Below are 22,048 nucleotides of genomic sequence, written 5' to 3' on the forward strand. Positions count from 1 at the left end.
CTGTAATGGCTAGTTTGTCGGATTAACGGGTTAACAAATCCTGCCCATGCCTCGGGAGGAGGGAATTAAGGGGTGGAGTCTCACAGCTGGGACGCTGACCAAGTGAGCGAGATCAAATCTGAGCCATCAAGCTTGGAGATGTGAAGTTCCTGTTATTTGACGCGTTGCAGTCTCTGCTCCCAGCTTGATTGAAAGGCGTTTTGCGCGAGGCCGACATGAAATCCACGCAGCGGCTTGGCAGCCGCCTGTATAGCTAAGAACAGACAGGGACGTGGAAACGATCTCCCCGATGCGTCACCAGTGAGCCGACGATCGGATCAACAATGGCAACCTGTCGCTGAAGCGCACGGATCGTCGCCATGACGCGTAAACAGTCGATAAACTGGACCGGAACCAGTCCTGATCGGTTCTGACGGCCGGGTGAGAATCGGACCGCTGCGAATACGAATCCGGGGTGGGAGGTGGGTGGAGGAGGGAAGGGAGGGTGATTGCACCGTAAACACGCCGAGTGTCGCCATGTGGAGCCCGGTGACACGCGTATGGAGAGTTGCTGCGTGCTGCTTGCTGTTGCACACATTCCTGCACATTTCCGAGGGTAAGTCCATGAGATTATTTTTTAAAAAAAGCACGTTATGATTTTTTCCTTTGTCTGTTTTAGATCGGCAGTGGAAAAGCTTTGAAAAATAAAATAGTTTAGAAAGATTTTCGCTCTTAATTGACATTGACAGACAGGTCAAAGGTGCGCCAAATGCGACATTCTTTCTTTTAATGCAAGAATAAGCATAACTAACCTATTCATCATAATACGTACGCAAACTCACAGAACAGTGTCATTTGACAGACTGAGAAAATGGTAAATGGCTTGAATCGCAATTTTGGAATTTTCATTATAACTGTTGAATTGATTTAAAAAAAAAATTGACGTGGTAGAAATTCAACCACCGTTAATGGCTGGCTAATTAATTGGCCATCTGTTGCTCTGATTATTATTTATTTTGATAATTATTTTGAATTACAAACTATATCTGACGTTAACTGGCAAGCTTGTCAGTGTTTTGCCAAATTATTTGCCAACAAACATGTGCCATAGTTTCTTTATTAATATGTATGACTCTACAGTGTACCCTACTTCTTCAGGTCTTAATTTGTGTATGAGTGGCAGCGCAACTTCCTGTGAAGAATGCCTCCTGATTCACCCCAGTTGCGCCTGGTGCGCACAAGAGGTATTTTTTTGTCAATGTTATTTTTAGAATCATGTTTGTGTCACGAACACAGCTTCTTGTGTTTCCAACACAGGATTTTGGGAGGGGGCGCACCCTGACGTCACGCTGTGATTTTGTTCAAAACCTACACAAGAGGGGTTGCGAGAGCCGCTTTGTCGAATCCCCCACTAATAGCATCACGGTGCAGAAGAACATGCCTCTGAGCTCCAAGGGGTCTGGTTTGACCCAGCAGGACGTGGTCCAGATAAGACCTCAGAGTATCTCACTCAGTTTACGACCAGGTGAAGTGTCAAATTCAACCCTTCAACAACCCTTTACAGAAAGAAAACTATTTTGTATTTCCATTCTGAAGTTATAAAACCAATCCATAGTATTTTTTACCCCCCTCCTATTTTTTTCTAAGCAAATAGTGGGGATGCATCTTGGGGGCTGTACCTCAACAACTGTGCTAAAAAATTTGGGTCCTTAAGGGTTCAATTTACTAACGGATTGATTTTGTACTGGACCATGCAGGAGAGCAGACATGGTTTGGGCTCCAGGTGCGCCAGGTGGAGGACTACCCAGTGGACCTGTACTACCTGATGGATCTCTCGCTTTCCATGAAGGATGACCTGGACACCATTCGGAACCTGGGCACTAAGCTGGCCCTGGAGATGGGCAAGCTAACCAGTAACTTCCGTCTTGGCTTCGGCTCCTTTGTGGACAAGAACATGTCGCCTTTCTCCTACACGGCGCCCAAGTATCAGGAGAATCCATGCAATGGGTAAGTCGAAAATAGATATCTCATGGACTCAACCCCAAGTTCTCATCTTGATGAATTATGTATTATTTGCTTTGCATATTTGATCATGCCCAGTGAATAAGGTCTTCTTAGCCAGCTCATTTTGCAGCAGAGAACAGAATATGGACTTGCTCCCTGTTTATTTGCCCTGGAGGTGAATGTTCAGTGCAGCCAGTGCGCATCATTTGCCATGTAGGTTAGACGTGTGTGTGTGTGTGTGTGCATGCCAGCCATGCACAAAGCAGCACAGTGAGATCATATTGGCGATAAAGTAGTTTGACCTTGCAGTGATGAAAAAAAATAACACAGCAATAGCATAGTTTTAACTGAAATTCCGTTTTTAATTCCCACCTAGGTACAAACTGTTCCCAAACTGCGTGCCCACGTTCGGTTTCCGTCACATCTTGTCTCTGACGGACAAAGTGGACCGCTTCAATGAGGAGGTGCAGAAGCAGATGGTCTCCCGCAACCGGGATGCGCCCGAGGGCGGATTCGATGCTATTCTGCAGGCGGCGGTTTGCAAGGTGAAAAGCAACCCATCGATTTATTTCGATTGATTCGTTTTTTGTCCTTTTTAAGTCCTAAAGAGATTTTTTAGGAAGTCTACCAATGTTGCGTTACCCGGGTGTAGGCAATCAAACAAGTCAAACAAGTAAACAAAAAACATGGCTGACATGCTTAATATTAATATTTGATACTAATGTCGTATTGTATTTTTATGTAGTGCATGTTATATAGTGGTTGTGTGTCACATTTCAGTGATATGGAGAGAATATGGTAAGAAACCCTTATGACAAGCATCTGGCCTATTTGTTTGTTAATTAAAAGCATTCTTGGGGGGGGACAGGAAGCGTATTCTGTTGCAGCTGTCTTGCAATCTTTGTTCGCCCTCCTCCCTATCTGCTTCTCGCTACTCAAGACGCACAGGGATTTCCTCCAAGTAGCAACTGCCTTGTAATTAAAAAAATGCCTCAGTTAAGACTGCCAGAATGGACGGAATAATCACAATTTTACTCATCAGAAATCAGGTCAACCTTATTGTTTTTAATTCTTCATGCATTTTCTTCAACAAAAAACACCGCTATTAAATTATCTGTTGAAGAATTTCCCTTTTTGTCCAATAGATAAGGCTCCTGGCTTCTGTTTATTTACACTCCCCACCCTTTTACACACACACACATTTGTTTTCGTGTGAGTGACGATCTTCAAGGTCTTGAGTTGACGTGGACAAATGTTGACCGTAAATTTGAGTGCAGGGTAGTTTTGTTTCTCTTCTCCTTTTGAAACGATTCTGCAACCTAATGGTAGGGTTAAGAAAAATAGCATAGAACTTTGTTGTGGATGTATATGAGAAACTCAACCAGGTAGTTGTAGACTGGTTGAAATTAATAGGATAGAATATTTATTCTTCAGCACTCGTTGAATTATGGAGAGTGGTGACATCTCTTTATGTGACGACTTTGTGTGCAGGAGGAGATTGGCTGGAGGAAGGAGGCGTACCACTTGCTAGTGTTCGCCACCGACGACGTGCCTCACCTGGCCCTGGATGGCCGTCTCGGTGGCATCGTGCAGCCTCATGACGGCCGTTGTCACCTGGATGACAACAATGAGTACAGTGCCTCCACTCGCTTGGTAAACAGATAAGAGACCTCCATTTTTTTTGGCATGCATGCTTTTCATTAGGCAGTATTTTTGACGTGTTTGTATATCAACCTGGATATTTATGTGAAGGGTAGATTTCCCCAAAATTTGGTGACAATTCAATGAATGCAGTGAAATCTTGTTTATAAGGGAGCAAAAGTTAAAATAAAAACACATCGCAGTATGTTATTTTATCTTATTTAGTTGTTTGCTTCAATTCTTTTTGGTGTTGAGCTTGGATAGTTGCTCTTTTATACTGTTCATGCTTTTATGTATTAAAAAAAATAAGAAAATGCATTTTTGTACATATTTAAAGTGGCATTTTTTAGTAGATCCGGTTTGGAATTGCATATTTCTTCACCTCGGTGCTTTGTTGTTATATCTAACTGATTTTAGTAGGTTATTCCCATTTGGTTCCTGTCTAGGATGATTCGATTTATGAACCTTCAGCATGAGGAAGGAGTGCCAGTGTGGTCTATTTTTATTTAACTCTTCACGTATAAATATAACACACTCAATTGCTTTTGGAAGTAATTGCAGAGAGGAGAAGCTGACAAACACGTGTACATGAAGGAGCCACTCTTTAGTCAAACCACAAAATGAAGTGTTTGACTTGCAAATACACTACTGTGCTATTTAAGTCTACTTTATGGTAGCGTCAAAAAATAGATGACGTTTCCTATCATCTATTACTATCATGAGGAAGTCACGTCTCCCCCATGTATGACGTGGCTTTTTTATTTAATAAGTTTAATAAGATGCTTTAAAGATAATCACATAAAGGATGTCTTTCAAAATGATCAATATCATGTGTTCCATAATTCATTGTTGTTTTCGCATGCCACAATTTCAAAAGACTGCTCACCAAATATTTATCAGCATTAGACACTACTGTATCTTCACATACTAATTCCAAATATGCCAAGATTAAATTGTTGTAATTTAGAATTCCAACCAAGGATTGATAAAGTATGCAAGCAAAGAGGTGTCAGCAGGCTTGATAAGGATTCTCAGTGAGAAAACACTGCTTCTTGTATTTTGGGTTGGAGTCACCTCGCTGGTATTTGATGATTGAATCATGCGAGCATGTTGATCCTCATCCCAATCTTAAACCAACTGAAATCTCACCACTCAAATGTGTCCCATCAAAACAAGTAGTCTTTAAACTCTTTTATATTTGTATTGGAATTGAGTCGAGCCCGTTTCAGACTGTTTTTTTTTTTTTTTTAGAGCCATAGCAGACGCAGGACACCTTTTACACTACTTATGGAAGCACAGATTTTTCCATGTTTTCTGATGCTTTGTTTAATTGTCTTTTGCAATTTGTGCAGGATTATCCCTCTCTGGCACTTCTGGGCGAGAAACTGGCAGAAAACAACATTTTCCTCATATTTGCTGTCACTAAGCGGTTATATGTCATTTATAAGGTAAATAATCTTTATTTCTTACATATTTGTGATGACATTGCTTGCCTTCTAATCCTGCACTTTTCGTTCATCTTGAAAAGAACTTCACGGCACTCATACCGGGAACGACAGTGGAGATTCTTGACCAAGACTCAAAAAACGTCATCCAGCTTATCGTTGCAGCCTACAATGTGAGTGAGCAACTTTCTGTTTTGGTGTTAGAAAATAACGATTAAATAAATGGGCTTCATGGGTTCAGAATCGAATCATCTCGTGTGACATCGGCATGTCCTCCTTATGCCTGTGTGGCTTTTCTTCAGATGCCTCCAACATTGACCATATTGGCGAATATGAATGGTTGTATATCTACGTCTGCCCTGTGATTGGCCGGCGACCAGTACAGGGTACATCCTAACTTTTCGACAAATCCGCAATAGGCTCCTGCTCACCCGTCACAAGTGATATAAAAAAATGAACAAATAAATAGTGTCAATAAATTTAATTTGTAATGCTCTTTTTGAAAAATACCAAACGATGTTATATTCTTAATTGACAGTGGAGTTTAAAACAGTGAGAGTCAAATTGAAACCTTTCAACTCTTCATGACACACAGTTTGTTAATGAGGCGATAGCTGACACACACACAGGCAGTTGCTGGAATTCTCATCACGGCAGAAAACGTCTGGACGAGTTCTAAACAGCTGATATTTTTTTTTGGGCAACTCTTTTGACCATCTGAGAACAATAACAATCCACACTTGCTCACTTCCAGCGTGGTCAATGTGAGGATTTCCTCTTATTCGTCCTAAAGATGACACTTTTTAGCAGCTGGAACACGTCGCTGTGAAGCATTTTAATGCCCTCCTTTATGTTGCATGGTGAAGTTTTGTCTGTTTGGATGAGATCATGTTCAGCGAATGAAGAAAAGATGTGGGAGTATTTATTTTTAAATTTGTGCAGAACTGCATTTCATTATACTGAGTCAACTGGGAGTTGTTTCTAATGTTCATGCAAATTTGAAATGTTGTGACCAGTGATCGTATAATGTCTGCACCTCAAACTTAACCCTGATGTTCACATACTAACTGGCACTTTTCAAAACGTGTCAGGCCTTTCCCCTTGCGTGGTTTTTACTGCGTGGGTGTTTGAGATTCCCTCCCTGCCTGAGCCGAATAATGTTTTGGGGCGGCAGAAAGGGACAGGCAGGGCGGGGTGTGTGTTACTGGAGCTTGAAGGAAGCGCTTTTGACTCATGGCCTTATTAACATTCCAGCTGCCAAACTGCATCCTTCATGCTGTGACGGCCAAAAGTGATGCGACTGCTGGACGTTGTTGTTGTGTAACCGCCCGATTTATCTCAGAGGCAAGACGGCAGCTCAAAGCTACTGCTGGCTGTGAGCGTGCGAAGGGTCGACTGAGAACACGGGGGAGGGCACGCTTGCATATGATGAAAGAAAACGCTGTAAAAGATTAGATTTGATTACTTAACAATATTATAATGACCTTAGCGGTTTACGGAAATTGTGGCCAAAGGCATCACATTACATCTGAACATCTTGACTCCTCTACACATCGCGTAATTGGTTCAAGCTCTTGAACAGATAAAAAAAAAATCATGTCACTTGAAAAATTTAAAACTGTAGGTGCTGCTGTTTTTGTTAGCAACAATATCTTCTTCTTTTTTTCCTGATGAGGAAAAAGGAGGCACCCATTTGATGGATTTGTTTGAGTGACTAATTGTGACTATTACAGTCTAGGCAATTATTTATGGTTTGTCTTCATCAGAATACGCCCAGAAGTTATGGAGTCTATTTCACTCTTAATTGCTGAGTGGCTAAAGTGCTAACTGTAGCGCTGATACCTCTGTTTGTGATCTACTTGTACTATGTAGACCTTTTAATGTGTCAACATGACTTTGGAACACTTTTACAACTGGTTTACAATCAGTTATGGGAAATGGGATAACATTTGTTGCAAAGCTCCAGATGTGCATGCAGCCGTCACTCACTCACAACCTGCTTCCATGTGCACAATCTGCGGCTTTCCCAAGTTTATAAAAACTGTGACTAACAAGGTTAGAACGTTACCAGTTTTTGCCTCGTTCTCTTTCCCGCAAGTGATTATAAGAGCAGTAAATCTTGAGCATACAAATCTGTTTTTCCACCCTTGCAGAACATCCGCTCCAAAGTAGAGCTGACAGTGTGGGACCAACCCGAGGACCTCAGCCTCTCCTTCACCGCCACTTGCCAGGATGGCCAGCCACTACCCGGCCTCAGGAAGTGCGCCGACTTAAAAATTGGCGACACGGTGAGTACATGTATATGTAATGTCAGCAAATTTGAATATGTGAACACGTTATAGACATGTTATTCTTCTGAATGTTGATGAAATAGTGATGCAACGTTGTGCATGCATTATGTGGAATTTTAATATCTACACACATAGCAACCTTTTGAAACAAAACTAACATAAAGGCAGCACCCAAATAAAGAAAGTGTCTGGAAATAATGCACAATGAAAAAAAGTGAATAGGCTCATTTATGATTGACGTAACCATTCCTCGCAACCAGCTCGGGCGACGTGTTCTGGTGTGAGCAAGCCTTTGTTCAGATGTCTGAACAAGGGCTCCTTCCTCATTGTAGACCATTGCATTAAAATTTATATCGACAAGGTATAAAAAATATTTGGGTAGCGGCTTTGTACAAGTTGGAAGTTTGCCTTCCAAACCTTGTGTCATTTGCTTTAATCGGCTTTATTTCCCCGGGATTGTGTTGGGATGGCAACGGATAGTGGCTGGGGCCTCGGGGGAGGGAGGGAGGGGGGAGTGACATTGTTGCAGAATGGCACCAATGAATAGACAAGGGGCACCCAGAAGAGTCGGGGTTCGCGTCTTTTATGCTGACAAATGAAAGGAGTTTGCAGGCGAGGAGCAAAGTCTTCCCGGGGCCGGCGTGTAAACTCGCTCGCCTCGTCTGTGAGTTCCCGCCTTGGAAGCAGGATGCTGCATGTCAATGACCTCACACAAAAGTAGGCTGAAGGAGTAAAGAGACTGTCAAAGAAAAAACACTTGGCAGGAAAGGGAATTCTTTCTAGGGCATCGGTAGCTAAGCAAATGTTCTTCTCACACTTGCACTAAAAGCGTTCACACTTATTTTTTTGTCTGTAAGAATTTTGTGTTTCTTTTATTGTCATAATTGACTGATTTATTTTCGAGGCAAAGAGGAAAATGATAATATAACCAAAGCACTACTGGCACTAAGCTCTGTACTTAATGTACGCCAGTGAAACCTCAAAAGTGGGCTGAAATGTTTTCATTGACTTTTTATTTTCCAATATTACCACAGAATGATGGCAAAAAGAGCAAAGTCTGGTGTTAATGAACAGAAAATATAACTAGGACTGGAGGGAACTGCTAACTTTGTCTCTGTCCTGGCTTCTCAATCAGTGACACATTAGTAGAAGTACAACTCTGGTCTTGCACATTTTAATCAGTCATCTAAACCAATCAGGGGTAAGAACCGTAATTCCTAATCTTATCAAGACATTGCGGACAATTGTCTGATTCCAAATTCGTAGGAAATAATCCTTCTCTGTTCCCGCTCACTGAAGCAAGCTTGGATAAGTTTGGTGAAAGGGAACAAGCCCCATAAAATTCAAAACTAAAAGAGAGATAAGATAAGTCAACTTCCTCTTGGAACTGTTTTAAGAAGATAGATTTTCTATAAAGGTTTGAAAACACGTTTTCTAAATACTTTAGTGTCCAAATACATTTGTCCACAACTGTATTTTCTCAATGACTCATCTCTATTACGACTAGTACTACTTCCCGCGTGTTTCCCCTCACTCAACTTTTGACAACCCCCTTGGTTGTCCTTATGACGGTCATGAAGCCAAAGACTTCCGCGCGATTCACATTTACACCAAATTTAATTAGAAAAAACCTTATTAGTGATACAGAAGCGGCAAGGGAGAAGGAATGTTATGTCGGTGCCATGTGATGTAAGCGCTTCCTGTGGAGCTCGTGCTGGTGGTCATCCCGCCAAAGACAGGAAGTGAGGAGAATATGGTATAGCTGCGAGCTTTAACGGCTTCCAGGATGTGACTTTGTGCTTTTTGTTTTGGATTGGCTGACGCTTCTTCCTTCCTCTGAGCAATCTGCACTTTGTTGAATGAGCCGCGCCCACTGGTATAAACATTATAACCCGGGGTCATGTGGAGTTCACCGTACGTGCTGGAAAGTGCATGGCAGCTGTGTTTGCCTATATGGAGCACATTCGGGAAACAAAAGCGGGAATTTTGTTGTTCTGATATGACTGGCCATTCACCGGTGACCTTAACTAGTTCACTGGCATTGACGAGAATAGACATCAAACATGTCTTTGTACTTGGCTAGCGGTGAATGAGTTAAGTATATCTACACAGCCATCCACAAAAATGACCTTAGAAAGATAAACATGCTCACTTTTCATTGACAATTAGAATACTTTATTGACACGTCGAATATTTCCTTGTCATTGTGGTTGCTGTGCTAGAATTACATTGCGTCACACTGAGAGCTATTCCTAATATTTTGGTTTCTGCAGCATAGAGAGCTTTTTCCAAAAATGTGTCTACCATAACAATAATTTGACTTTTTTTAAATTTTACTTTATGTTTTGCTCCTGTTTGTCATTCCAGGTGTCATTCAACGTGAGCGTGGAGGCGAGAAGTTGTCCTCCTCGTGGCACCGACCACAGTTTCACAATTAAGCCGGTGGGCTTTAAGGACCGCCTGCAGGTTGGCATCGAGTACCAGTGTGAATGCGGCTGTACCCGGGCGGCGCAAATCAACAGCACCATCTGCAGCTCCATTGGTAATTGTCAACTCTTTTTTGGTCCATCCTAACATTATGTTTCAAAGGACTCAATTCTTGTTCTTTTCTTGTCTTTTTTTTCTTCCTTTCAAAACCATAATAGTGTCAGTACTAACATCAGCAGTACAAATTATTGTGTCACACATAATTTGATGTTAAAGGATTATTTCTTCATTTTTACTGAATTATTGCACTTAATTAAAATTTGTTTTTTATATTATATATTATACCATTTAGGGAAAATAATGACTTTATTGGAAGCTAAAGAATCTTCACCAGGTATGCAATAATCCTGAAGGGCAATAAGTTGCATTCCTGTTTTTTTACAGTCCAAACTCATAAAAATTACTAAAAGCAGTATTGGACCTATACATGAAAATTCAAACCAATAGTTTTTGTGGTGTAAGTAATTGCAAAAAAATGACTTGTATTAAATGGGTTAGGAGTTAATGGAAGGTTGTCTTGGCAGGCACGTACAAGTGTGGGAGCTGCCAATGCGAGCCGGGCTACCTTGGTGCCCGCTGCGAGTGCCAGGAGGGGGAAGCAAGCAGCATCCACCTGGGCGCCTGCCGAGAGGCCGAGGGCAAGCAGTTGTGCAGCGGGCGCGGCGAATGCAGCTGCAACCAGTGCCTGTGCTACGAATCCGAGTTTGGCAAAATCTACGGCAGCTTCTGCCAGTGTGACGACTTCTCGTGCGCCCGGCACAAAGGCATTCTTTGCTCAGGTAACATCAGTTGTACTTTGACTTACAGATAACATTTATTTCATGACTGATGTAATCTACCTCACCGTTACAATTTGCCTCCCTGAGTTTCATTATTATATGAATGTTAAAAGGTGGGTGTTATGACTTTAAAATTTAAGCGAGTAAGACTTGATGAGCCTCGTGTGAAGGTGGTTTGTTTGTGTTGAATAGAATAACTACAGAATACGATTATTTATGAAAAATTGGTTCATTATTATGCTCCTTCTGGATAGGTGTTGATGCTTTATGATCCTATTTGCTTATTTTAGTGTTTGATCAACATTAAGCTTGGAGAGAAGGCGTGTCTTGGTTCTTGATTTATCTCCTTTAATCAGCAAATCATAAAGTCCCTTTTGCCCTCAAACAGGACAGTTCAATTATGTGAAGATTTTTGTCATGGGTCCCAAATTATGTACTAATGAATACCACTTATCGTTTGAGTGTTTTGGGCAAAATATCACAGCAGTATTGTGAATTACTCTTAACCCCATCGGCGTTCCCAGAACATGTCCGGTGGGTGTGAGGCCACTGGGGTGCCCTCACGCCACAGAGGCTGCTTTGTGACAGTCTTGGCATGATAACCTCTATTTAGGTACGCTCAATGAGTTTTTATTTGTAGTAGGCAGAAACCAGGCCCAACACGTTAATATTTGTTGCAGTCATTAAATTTGAACAGTCCAATACACTTTCTTTTTTTTTTTTGCATACTCTTCTACCGGTCGTCCAGCATGGCACCTTAATGAGGTTCTAATTAGAGCAAACATGCCTTCATTTCCTTCTGTCTCCTCCCCATCTGTGGTTTTGTGTGCATGAAGCATCCTGGGAAAGTGATTTAGGGCTCTAATAACATGCTTTTTTTATGCATATTGGATTATGCTTTTGTTTGAAAACAATCTGTTCTGCTTTTGAAATTTCTTCTAAAAGGAAATAATGGAAATATAAACAGTCTGGATGGTTAGTCTGTATTAAAAATAGAAATTAAAATCCACACGCAGAAGCATAACAATCTAAAGTAAGCTCTCTTGCTCTTCAAAGCTTAAAAATCAGAAATACGACGTTGGAGCAGAAAGTGGAGGGAACCAATTATGCTATTAAAATGGGAATTATCTTGGTTCTCCATGATGAAATTATGTTTTGTGCCTCCATAGCTAGCAAAGCTCGACATGAAACCAAAGTATTATTAGGTGGGCCTGTGACAATAACAAAATTTTGGTGGACATGTCCTGCAAATTATTTCCAGCATTTCTTAGTAGAAATTAACCACTAAATTAATAATAATAGACATTGTTTTTTTATAAAATGGTCATGGGTTATAAGATATGCTTTATTTGAGCTTGATAGTGCAGAGGCACATTTGTTGGAAGAAAACATCATCATTTCAAGACTGTGTCCTCTTTGGTATCAGTGTTGGATGACATTTTGTGTCTGAATGTTCCCGTAATCCTATCCTCACTATCTCCTGGGGCGTCTTGGTGTTTATGTCTGCTTCTGTGTGTCTGCACCGTCCTGAGGTCATTTAATCATTGTCAGTTCATCCACAAGTTGGTAAAACCAGAAATGTCACTCAAGACTTCCCAGTGTGTTTATTTTCGCTTTATTCAGTCATGTTTATATATATATATATATATATAAAATCTTTTAAATACCGTATTTCCTCATATTGTGCATGGGGGGGTAGATTTTTAGGGGTTAGGTTTTTTTATTAGTGGGACACCGGAATTTGTCCAAATTATAAATATTTTTCTCCATCATTAAAAATTGCTTTACAATAAATATATATTACAGCTGCTTAGCATTATTTTTTTTATGAAGAGAAAGAACAAGTTAATTGAAGTGAGGCATTTATGATTTGGATTCTTTTTCCATTATTTTGTAAGAGGATAAAACCCATGTTGCTTTGCTCGGGAGTACACTTGAAGTTGCACTTCTTGTTCCACTAAAAATAACCCTTTGACCCATAACATTGTAGCTGACTCTGCAGCACTTTAATTTGCAAATACTGCATTCTTTGCATGCAGTCGTGTTTTATAAGCATGTGTTCCATGTACAGTCAGTAAATGGGAACATATGTTTGTTTTTCTCAACTGCTCTGTTTGGTTGACGTGAGACATCGTTTGTTTAAAAATCAACACCCTATGGTGAGTCACACTTTTTCCATCGCTGTGGCCTTTCATTTCATTTGGGCATGTTTCTGCCACATGCAAGATCTCAGAGCACAAGATCAATGACTCCGAAAAATGTTTGCTTCAGTAGGACTAGCACGAAAGGAGTTACAGCCAATATTCATTTGAGCATCTTTTACACCTCGGACATGTTCTATTGGTTGAATATAACCAGAAGAGCTTTGCTCCATTCATTCAGGAGAATGCCATCTTATTTGGGGAGCTAAATTTATGGTTGTCATCCTACCTCCAACGGCTGAAAATTGTCGGGTCGACTTCGGGTTCATGGTTCTTTCACTCAACTAAATTTAGTCCCTGAGGTAAAACTGGTTCACTCTCTCCTCTTTTATTATTGAGACGTGACTCGACTTGACCACGCCAGACAAAATCCTCCGGCGTGGCTGAAGGGAAAAAAACTAAGTGCCACACCCTAACGCTCTCTTGAAATGGGATCCTTTTAGCCGCATGGATGCCAAAAAAGCCGTATTGAACGATTTGTTGAGGGCAGGTGTGAACATTCCCAATACAGATGATGTATCTGTGGCAAATTCTCGGGTGGTTCTTCAGCCTGCAGCCATGGATGATTATCACGTTGATTCACAGGGGTGACAGATGTCAGTTATTATTTTATAATTGGAGAGAGATAATTCATTTTAGTTTGTAAAGCCTGTCTAGAACGGACATTGATTGTTGAAAATGAAAAAAAATCTGTAAAAATTAGTTTCTTGGCTTTTGTAAGTCAGTAAGCAACCAAAACAACAATAGTAGACCACAGCAGTGTTGCTCCATCAGTCATTTTATTGACATGCGTCAAAATTTAAACTCACTTATACACCTAAAAAGGGTATTCCAAACACAGTTTATAATAATTTCTACATTTGTAATTTTGTTATTTTATGACATCGCCAACTACTGGCCTGGCATACATATGACAGCATTTTTAGTGAACTTCCCCAAGATTGTTGTCACTGGAATATATCAAATATAGTCGTCTTGATACTACGTTGCATGAGCTGCAAACTTGACGCGTACTTAAACACTGTTTACATGTTTGGTAATGACGGTGCTCTGTTGTGACAGAAAATAGCAGGCGTCAGACTTGATGATCCCTGTAATCTCAACCTAAGGTGATCCCGCTGCTAGTTTAAGTTTTGCAAGCTTTTTATTTTGGAAGGTTTCAGTTCTCTTTCACACAGAGGAGACTAAATGTTTTTTTGTTTCTCATCGCCACCAACGCAGTGTCGTTAGTCATGACCTGTCTCGACTCGCACACAGAGGCTTTTTAGAGGCAGTAATATTCCTACAATCAAGGGCACTCAGTTCATTGTTTAACTTTTGAGGGTTTTGAGAAATTTGTCATCTGAAGATTTATTGTTATTATTCATTATTCCCTAAGAAAATAAGTGAGGAAAAAAATCAGATTAAATTTAATTTCTATTGTTTGGCACTCGTTCCCCAGCCATCATAAACATGACACAAAAGTAATTTTTGTGTACCGTATTTTTCGGACTATAAGACGCACCGGATTTATAGGGTGCGGTCTCAATCAACGGGTCTATTTCTGAAAATTTGTATTTATATGGTGCACTTGGTTATAAAGCGCATTGAGGGGAAACAAATTATCCAACTTCAATTCGACATCTATACAGACAGAATCAAATGTGTGGGAGTTAATGTTTTGTCTCCTATCACAACTGAAGGAAAGTATTCCAAGTTTTAGCCCTTTACTTATCATTATTTAGACTAGATGAATGTCCACATGACATTTTGTCAGGGTCTCTCAAGTAAACTATGCAAAACAGTTGAGTATTTTCACACTTATGATAAAAGCCTCATGAGCAGTTTCATGGGGAAGAAAAGAATCACTTCATCTTCTCTTGGTTTTTGTGGTTGCTGACTGTCACTTTGTTAGCGGGTTTTTGCTGTCGTCTTGATTTGCTTGAAGTGTGTGGGAGACCACTGAGAGTAGCTGCTTGGGTACACCTTCAGTCTTCTGCCGCTCAAAGACGAAATCAGCCCATCCTCCCCGAGACCAAATCGTGCTCCTCGCCCACAGCCGCCTGTGTCATTAAGTTGTGGCGGTTTTCATTTCTTGGCGTCGTTTTCTGCGCGCCACGCATCAACTGCGCACCGCAGTAGATTGGTCCGATCCAGTTTCCTCTCAGTGAGACAATCTGTCTGAGGAAGTCCAACGAAAGACAAACATGACACAAGCTACAAACACATTAAATCACTTTGAGCCATCACTTTGGAAAGTTACAAAAGTTAATACAAAAGCTTGTTTGTGCTTTGTTATTTTCTGTAACATGATGAACCGTCTGTATTTCACATATACGAGAGACATGTTTTATTCTCTTTAAATGTGTGGCAACTCCATTAGTTGGGGCTTATGATGGAGAATTTATCTCCAAATGTTAGCAAGTAAGATTTCCTAATGTGTTTTTCTTCCCCCTCATTATTTGAGTGTTACACACAAGTTGACAGGCATTTTACAATTTGGCACATTCGCACCTAACGACACGGAAGGCAAACCACTAAAAATATCTCGTCAGCTCATTTCCTCTTCATTTAATCTCCAAATATTGACTCGTGCTCCTTTGGATCTGGTGCTACAATCCAGCTTGTCTCCAGGCAAAAAAAAAATGGCTGCGTATTAACAGAACTGAAGCTGCTGAAGCTTTATCTTGTGCTGGCACGCTTTACTGAGGGGAAATACTTTTGGATCCCATAATTGCACTTTAATGGTGCCAACACAGTGAGCATGCGGTTTATCATATACGGTAAAAGCGATACGGGGCTTTTCAAGAGTCTTATTTTTAATTCCAACATTTTATATTATCCCCCATGAACCAGAAAGTAACCTCTTAAGAAACAACACAGTACATCTTATGGAAAAAAAACAAAAATCCTTTTTGACATTTAAATCAAGAATGCACCTGCTGACAACCAAAAAGTTCTAACTCACTTTTTGTCCAAGGAATTATTTTCCCTTCTGCCCTTTGGACTATCCAGAATAAGCCACTTTATTTGCAGAAAACTGAATGTATTTTTTTTGTTCGAGTCGAGGCAACGGCAACTTTCATTGCCGGCAAAGTTCCGTTAAAAAAAGTGGAACGCTCTTTGTCCTTATTGCCAAGCAGCACTGTTTCGACGGTAACTCATGGCAACAGGCCGCACTCCAAGCAATCTTAATCATGTTATTTTAAAAAATAAAGTAGTTTCCTTTTGCGCCACCACCCTGACCACTGCCTTGATCTAACTCCTTCTGGTTCCTTTTTTCCCCCTTATAGAAAAAATAAAATAAAATAAAAATCATCTTCCCTTCTGGGCTTGAGGTAGCAGTTGGAACAGTTCCAGTCCCAGACTGTCATTAATGGTGTTTGGTTGAAGGGCCACACCCGGTGACCCAGTTACTCCCTCAAAACTTTCCATTGGAAGTGCTTATGAAAGGACACTTAATAAAAGGCATTAGTTTGTTATTGCAGGGAGGGTTTAGGATTGAACTTTAAATATTTTCCCCTAAGCAGTGAAAGTTATCATTTTGGAAATCTCTAGACTAAAGTCATATGTCTAAAACATTGACAAGCCATATTGCATTCTCTATTGGGTGGTCAACATATCCTGCTAGTTCTTATCTTGCATTATAAAGGAGGACATAGTTCAATCCAGACATTTTCCTGCCTCTCTGTTCTGTGTTTAAGGCTATGGTTTGTCGCGTTTAATCTTGTGGGTCCACCCAGGGCTGTCAGCCCAGAAGCTTTGGTGTTAACGGTCCCCGTCATGCTTGTGTCACCACATATCGAAATGCAGCTGTGTACGCGGGCTCGAGGGATACACAGCATCCACATTGGTGCATTTGGATCAATTTGGTTTATTATTTGGTTAGATTGTTGACAGTTCACACTCTGGTTGTTCGGAGACCTTCTTCTCCGTTCTACCTCAAGAAAATGCAACTGCCTGTCGTCTGGATTTTGACCTATTCAGAATTCCATCACCTCTGTGTGCATTTTACAAGAGTCTGTCATGTTGCCACAGAACTATTTTTAGTACCTCAGATCCAGGTGTGGATTCTGATTTGAATGCTTTTGGACATCAAGAAGCTCACTGAAGTTTCACAGTAATCACGGCCAGTCATGTTTGCCCATTTTATCTCAGGAACATCCCAATCTGTCCACGCTGCCGCCCTAAAACTGGGCAACCATGGCCAACATGGTGTGACAGAAGCTTCAAAAGAACACGATCACGCTTTCCGTCACACCTTCTTGGTTGTTTTGATTGATCAATTTCATTTCGAGCCTAAAAACAGAAAACGATATCAGTAAAATATAAAAGGAAAAGAGGACAATAACAAAATGTCCCAAGCAAGTCGTAAATAACAACAATTAGGAAAGCTCGAAAAGGAGTCGGAAGAAGTTAAAGAACTTTTCAAATCCTACCCTACTTGGGAAAGAATTGAGAGAAGACTAATAGGAAATCTTTGTTCCATTGTAATATATTTTATACTGTAGCGGCACTTTACAGACAATAAATATGGAAATAGAGGTATTAGGCTTTTTTTTCCCCCCCGGCATGTTCTGTGTGTTCATCCACTCTTCATCCCTTTATAACACAACTTTTCCGTGTGTTTATCTACTGTCGCCATTCTGTATACAAAACATTGAGTGTAATGGGGGGGAGAAGTTGACTCAGCAATTTGACGGCGCCACATGTAGTATCAAAGCTGTGACAGAAGTGGGATGACAATGCAAGCACTCTCATGCTTCTCCTGCATGGTCCTCATTGTGTTCAAGACAACTGCCATTGTGTTTTTTATAATGCATCCACTCTGATGTCACCTGATTGCTTGCAGTAGTTCTGGCCTTATCATGCAAGACCAATTTTTGTAGGATCCTCGTTTGAAAAAGTTTTTGGCGACAACTTTGTTCTTCCACTTGCGATTCCAACCCTAAGCTTCTTTTCACCTTGCTCCAAAGTTTATTGTTGTTCAGTATCATTAGGATCACATGGTTGTCCGCCATGAAGGCAAAGGTCAAGCCAAGTCACGCATGATAGATTAAAGGATTTCTTTGACCTCTTTGCCTAACAGGTTCTACTCGGAGATAAAATGGACTGACAGTACTAACTTCCTCGTTGGGCTTTCGTTGTTCTTGTCAGGTCACGGCGAGTGCCACTGCGGCGAGTGCAAGTGCCACGCCGGCTACATCGGGGACAACTGCAACTGCTCCACTGAGACGGCGTCATGCATCGCCGACAACGGGCAGATGTGCAGCGGGCGCGGCAATTGCGTTTGCGGACGTTGCCAATGCACGCACCCCGGCGCTTTTGGGGACACGTGCGAAAAGTGTCCCACCTGCCCCGACGCCTGCGACACCAAAAGGTACAGCGACTCAGATCGAACCTAACAAGATGGTTGGCGTCATATCTTTTAATGTCCTGAAATCTGCTTCCAGTTCACGTCTGCTATGTTTAAGCACTTTGACAGCGGGCCTAAACTGTTGCAGAAATAACAAACACAAGAAGCGGGCATTTTTCTTTTCCATTAAACGGCTTCCTCCTTCCGCAGAGAATGCATCGAATGCCGGCTTTTCAACTCGGGAAAACTCTCAGACAACCAGACTTGCCAGCGTCTGTGCAAGGATGAAATCATCACAGTGGAGACTCTCAGTAAGTAAACACAGTCCATGAGCGTGTGCACACACACATGCATACACACGCAAAGGCAAGAGCTGTATTCACAGAGATCTGTGCCAGCATTCTCAGACTTCACTGACGTTTTATCGGGGTGCTGGAAGAATAACTCTCATGCTTCTTAAATTAAAAACAAAGTCTGTGTTCATTGAGAACAATCCTAATTTTGACATTTGTATAGAACAACATGGCCTCAGCTGTGTGTGACATCATGGAAGAGTTGAAGTAAAGTTCTTGATCCAGCTGCATGGCTACACACAGATGTCCCACTTTTTCAATTCATCGACTCCTCCCGTGGATAAACACGGACTAATACCATATTTCCTCAAACATTGGCATTCACTCAAATAGAATTCGTCAACAGGTGATCCACTTTTATTGAAACAGAGCGTAGTTAGATTTTTTTTCATCAAGCAGTGGTCTCTTCTTTAATAGATGACATGCTCCATATAATTGCTGAACGTTACCATCCTTCCTCAAATAATGGTAATGGACATGTATTTCCTGCTGAATCAAATAGCTCTATTGATAGTCCTCCAAAATAATACCTGTATTTACCTATACAATAAAGCATAGGTGTCAAACCCAAGGCCCGGGGGCCAGATCCGGCCCGCCACATCATTTTGTGGCCCGCGAAGACAAATTGTGCATCATGTCGATACTAAAATTACAAATTGTCTTCACTATTTAAAAATAGAGATATTGCAAGCAATTTTTATTACCAATTCGTCTTTTTAAACTGTTTGAACTATTTGAACAGTTTTTACTAGTCTCTGATTTCAAAATTGTTTCATGCACCCCTTCCAGAAGCCTTCATACAAATAAATCCCTGGGACTCTCTGCAGTCGAGTAAATAAACCCCCAGCATTAGCCGCAATTCAGTTCAGAGCAGGCGACAGATGTGTGTCCGTGCCTGTCGTTGCCGTTCAAACTATTTTAGGAGCGCTGCGTGTTCGCCCAATTCTGACGTGATTCATCGCATTCCTTGCTTGGCGGCTGAGCCCTAATGGACTCCACATGTACATTCCATTTACAACCAGAGGAGGGAGGGCTTTGCGGTCTGATCCCCTCCTTCTCTACACGCGTCAGTGGACAGTGAGTCACTGACACATCGACAACATGAGACCAGATGATTTCCCTCCATGCTGGATTGTTGATACATGATACAGAAGTGTCAGTGCAGCCACATGTCATTTTCTGATGACCTTCTTTCTACTCAAGCTACACAGAAAGAAATTTCATGTATAAAAGTTCATGTATAAAATTGATTGACAAAGACAAAAGGGACATTTTAAGATACTTCGCTTCGTACCTAATAGTTTGATGTTTTTTCATTCCAGAAACGGACGAACCAGGTGCCGTCCTGTGCCTCTACAAGACTGACAACGACTGCGTGATGAAGTTCACATACTTGGAACATGACAGTGGACAGTCCGTTCTCACCGCCCTGACGGAACCAGGTGAGCTTCATGCTTGCTTCTCACTGCCAGACTTGAGTATTTTCTCCACACGTGAGGTCCAGTTGCTGCATCACTTGGGTTGTGTTTTTCCTGTGTCAGAATGCGGTGGAGGTCCAGACGCCCTCATGGTCCTGCTGGCGGTGGTGGGAAGCATCCTTCTGGTCGGACTGGTGCTTCTCGGCGTCTGGAAACTGGTCATCACCATCCACGACCGGCGGGAGTTTTCACGCTTCCAGAACGCTCGCTCGCGTGCACGATATGAGATGGTAGTGTACATATATATTAAATTAGAAGTGAGATTGTAACTTGTCGTGGGCTGTTTGGTTTTTTTTTTTGTCATCCTCCTGAGATTGTTTTCTGATTCTTCTGCTTGTTTGTGGTTCCGTCCCACAGGCATCCAACCCGCTTTACAAGCAGCCTGCCTCATCCAGTTTTGGTGAGACAGACATGTTCGACAAGCCCTACAATGGAGGGGTCCACTGAGCCCTTGGCATGTGGGGCGGCAGGACCGGTCCAGCAAGAACAAACCCTTATGGGGGGCACGGGCCCAATACAGACTGAGGCCTCCCCTTTCCTCAACAGGGCTGCGGAAGTGAAAGTAAAAGACTAGTCTTAAAGAAGCAGCTTCACTTCATTGCAGTGAGCAGCAAGTCATCCACATCTGAATGATAGCAACAAGCTAAGCTGGCTGCAGATCACATTTGTATGTATATAATATTTTTATAAACACTAAAAAAAAAAAAAAAAAAAAAAAAGATCTTTGTCAGGCTTTGCACCCTGCAGCTTTCCCACACTAAATAAAATTTGCTCGGGAGGATCACAGAATAGGGGACTGTGACCTCAATGTGCTTCTACTAACTCTACAAAAAAATGTAAGTAATAAATTTTCCATGGCTACTACTGATTAACAAAATGCAAACATCGTTTTGTTCACTGAAGATTTAGGCTTTTCCTTGATTTCCTTTTTTTGCTTTTTTTCCCAACAGATGACTTTTTCTGATTGGCTAAAACAAACTAATGTTTTGGGGTTATAGGTGCTGGTGCTTTGGCATGCACATGACAGGCTGGTGATGCAAAATGTCTTTTCTGACACGACAGTGTGGTAAAAATATGTTTTTGAATATAGCTGGGTACACGCAGACAGATTAGGGGGCATTTCTGTGAGGATTTGTGTGTGTTGTGTTTATTTGTGTGTATAATTGCAAGTCAGGGTAGCGTTTGAAGGTGTGGACATTGCAGCTCTAATTCACCAGGTACTATTGTTTCATACTGATTCAGATCAATAATAACACGACCGTATTGTTGCAATATTATGCCAAGGATAAAAAAAACACACAGGGATTAGGTTAGAAAAGGATGGAAAAAAAGATTATTTTCTAATCACTAAGTGTAAATCTGTCATTTTTATACACCCCAGCCCATGTCAGATTGATGCTCTTAATTGCTGTTTCAGTGCCAGTAAACAAGGACATGGCATCCTGACATCGATTATTTAAATCTGGTGGGAATCTAAATTCAGGGCATCACATTTCAACACTTTTTCTCCTTTTTTATAACTCTGGTGCTCCCCCCGAAGCCGGGAAATTGACACCTTTTACAGACAGTGGCAGGAGAGTAGTCACACTCCTGCACTTTCACAAAATATCCAGCAGGGATTTTTAATATGAAAAAAGAGCACACAAATTCACCAGCAATGATCTTTTTATTATCATGGTGGCATAATTGGCAATAATCACTTATGAGATTGGGTGGCATATGCGAGACAACAACAGTCTCAACATTTTATACTGTCAACTATATTTGTTACCATTAACTTTAAAGAACACAACTTGCACTTTTAATACTACAGTGACTCAATAATGTGTGCTCCCGGAGTGTTGTGTGTGAGTATGTGGTTAGCATCAAATGTAAATATGGAGTGGGTATGAAAGTTTTCACTGCACAATTTGGACTGTAACTGGCTACACGTTGTGGTAACACGCAGTCGCACAATCAGGCTAGGTGCATCTTTGTGTGATTGCACAACATAGACACAATAAATGAGCTTTTTCCAGAAGAACCCATGTGTGTTGTTGTTAGTGCGCGTGATGT

General features: G+C 41.2%; 1 protein-coding gene across 2 annotated transcripts; it reads left to right on the plus strand.

Annotated features, from left to right (window-relative positions):
• Positions 1–68: 68 nt before the first annotated feature.
• On the plus strand, positions 69–22,016 carry itgb5 (integrin, beta 5). 2 transcript variants are annotated; one of them, XM_088383250.1, is made up of 17 exons: positions 69–595; positions 1,138–1,223; positions 1,297–1,504; positions 1,737–1,986; positions 2,360–2,528; positions 3,475–3,636; positions 4,977–5,072; positions 5,153–5,242; positions 7,223–7,357; positions 9,728–9,902; positions 10,372–10,626; positions 17,964–18,186; positions 18,373–18,473; positions 19,838–19,957; positions 20,057–20,091; positions 20,149–20,223; positions 20,351–22,016. In XM_088383250.1, the coding sequence occupies exons 1-17, from the start codon at positions 517–519 to the stop codon at positions 20,438–20,440; spliced, it is 2,349 nt and encodes a 782-aa protein (XP_088239376.1). In that variant the 5' UTR covers positions 69–516; the 3' UTR covers positions 20,441–22,016. The 2 variants fall into 2 exon arrangements, with proteins under 2 accessions (XP_088239376.1, XP_088239374.1); XM_088383248.1 differs by having other exon boundaries at positions 70–595; positions 20,057–20,223.
• The last annotated feature ends 32 nt before the right edge of the window (positions 22,017–22,048 follow it).

This window comes from Syngnathus floridae, chromosome 8, assembly GCF_059516105.1.
Source record: "Syngnathus floridae isolate MCC-2025c chromosome 8, RoL_Sflo_1.0, whole genome shotgun sequence".
Lineage (NCBI taxonomy): Eukaryota > Metazoa > Chordata > Actinopteri > Syngnathiformes > Syngnathidae > Syngnathus > Syngnathus floridae.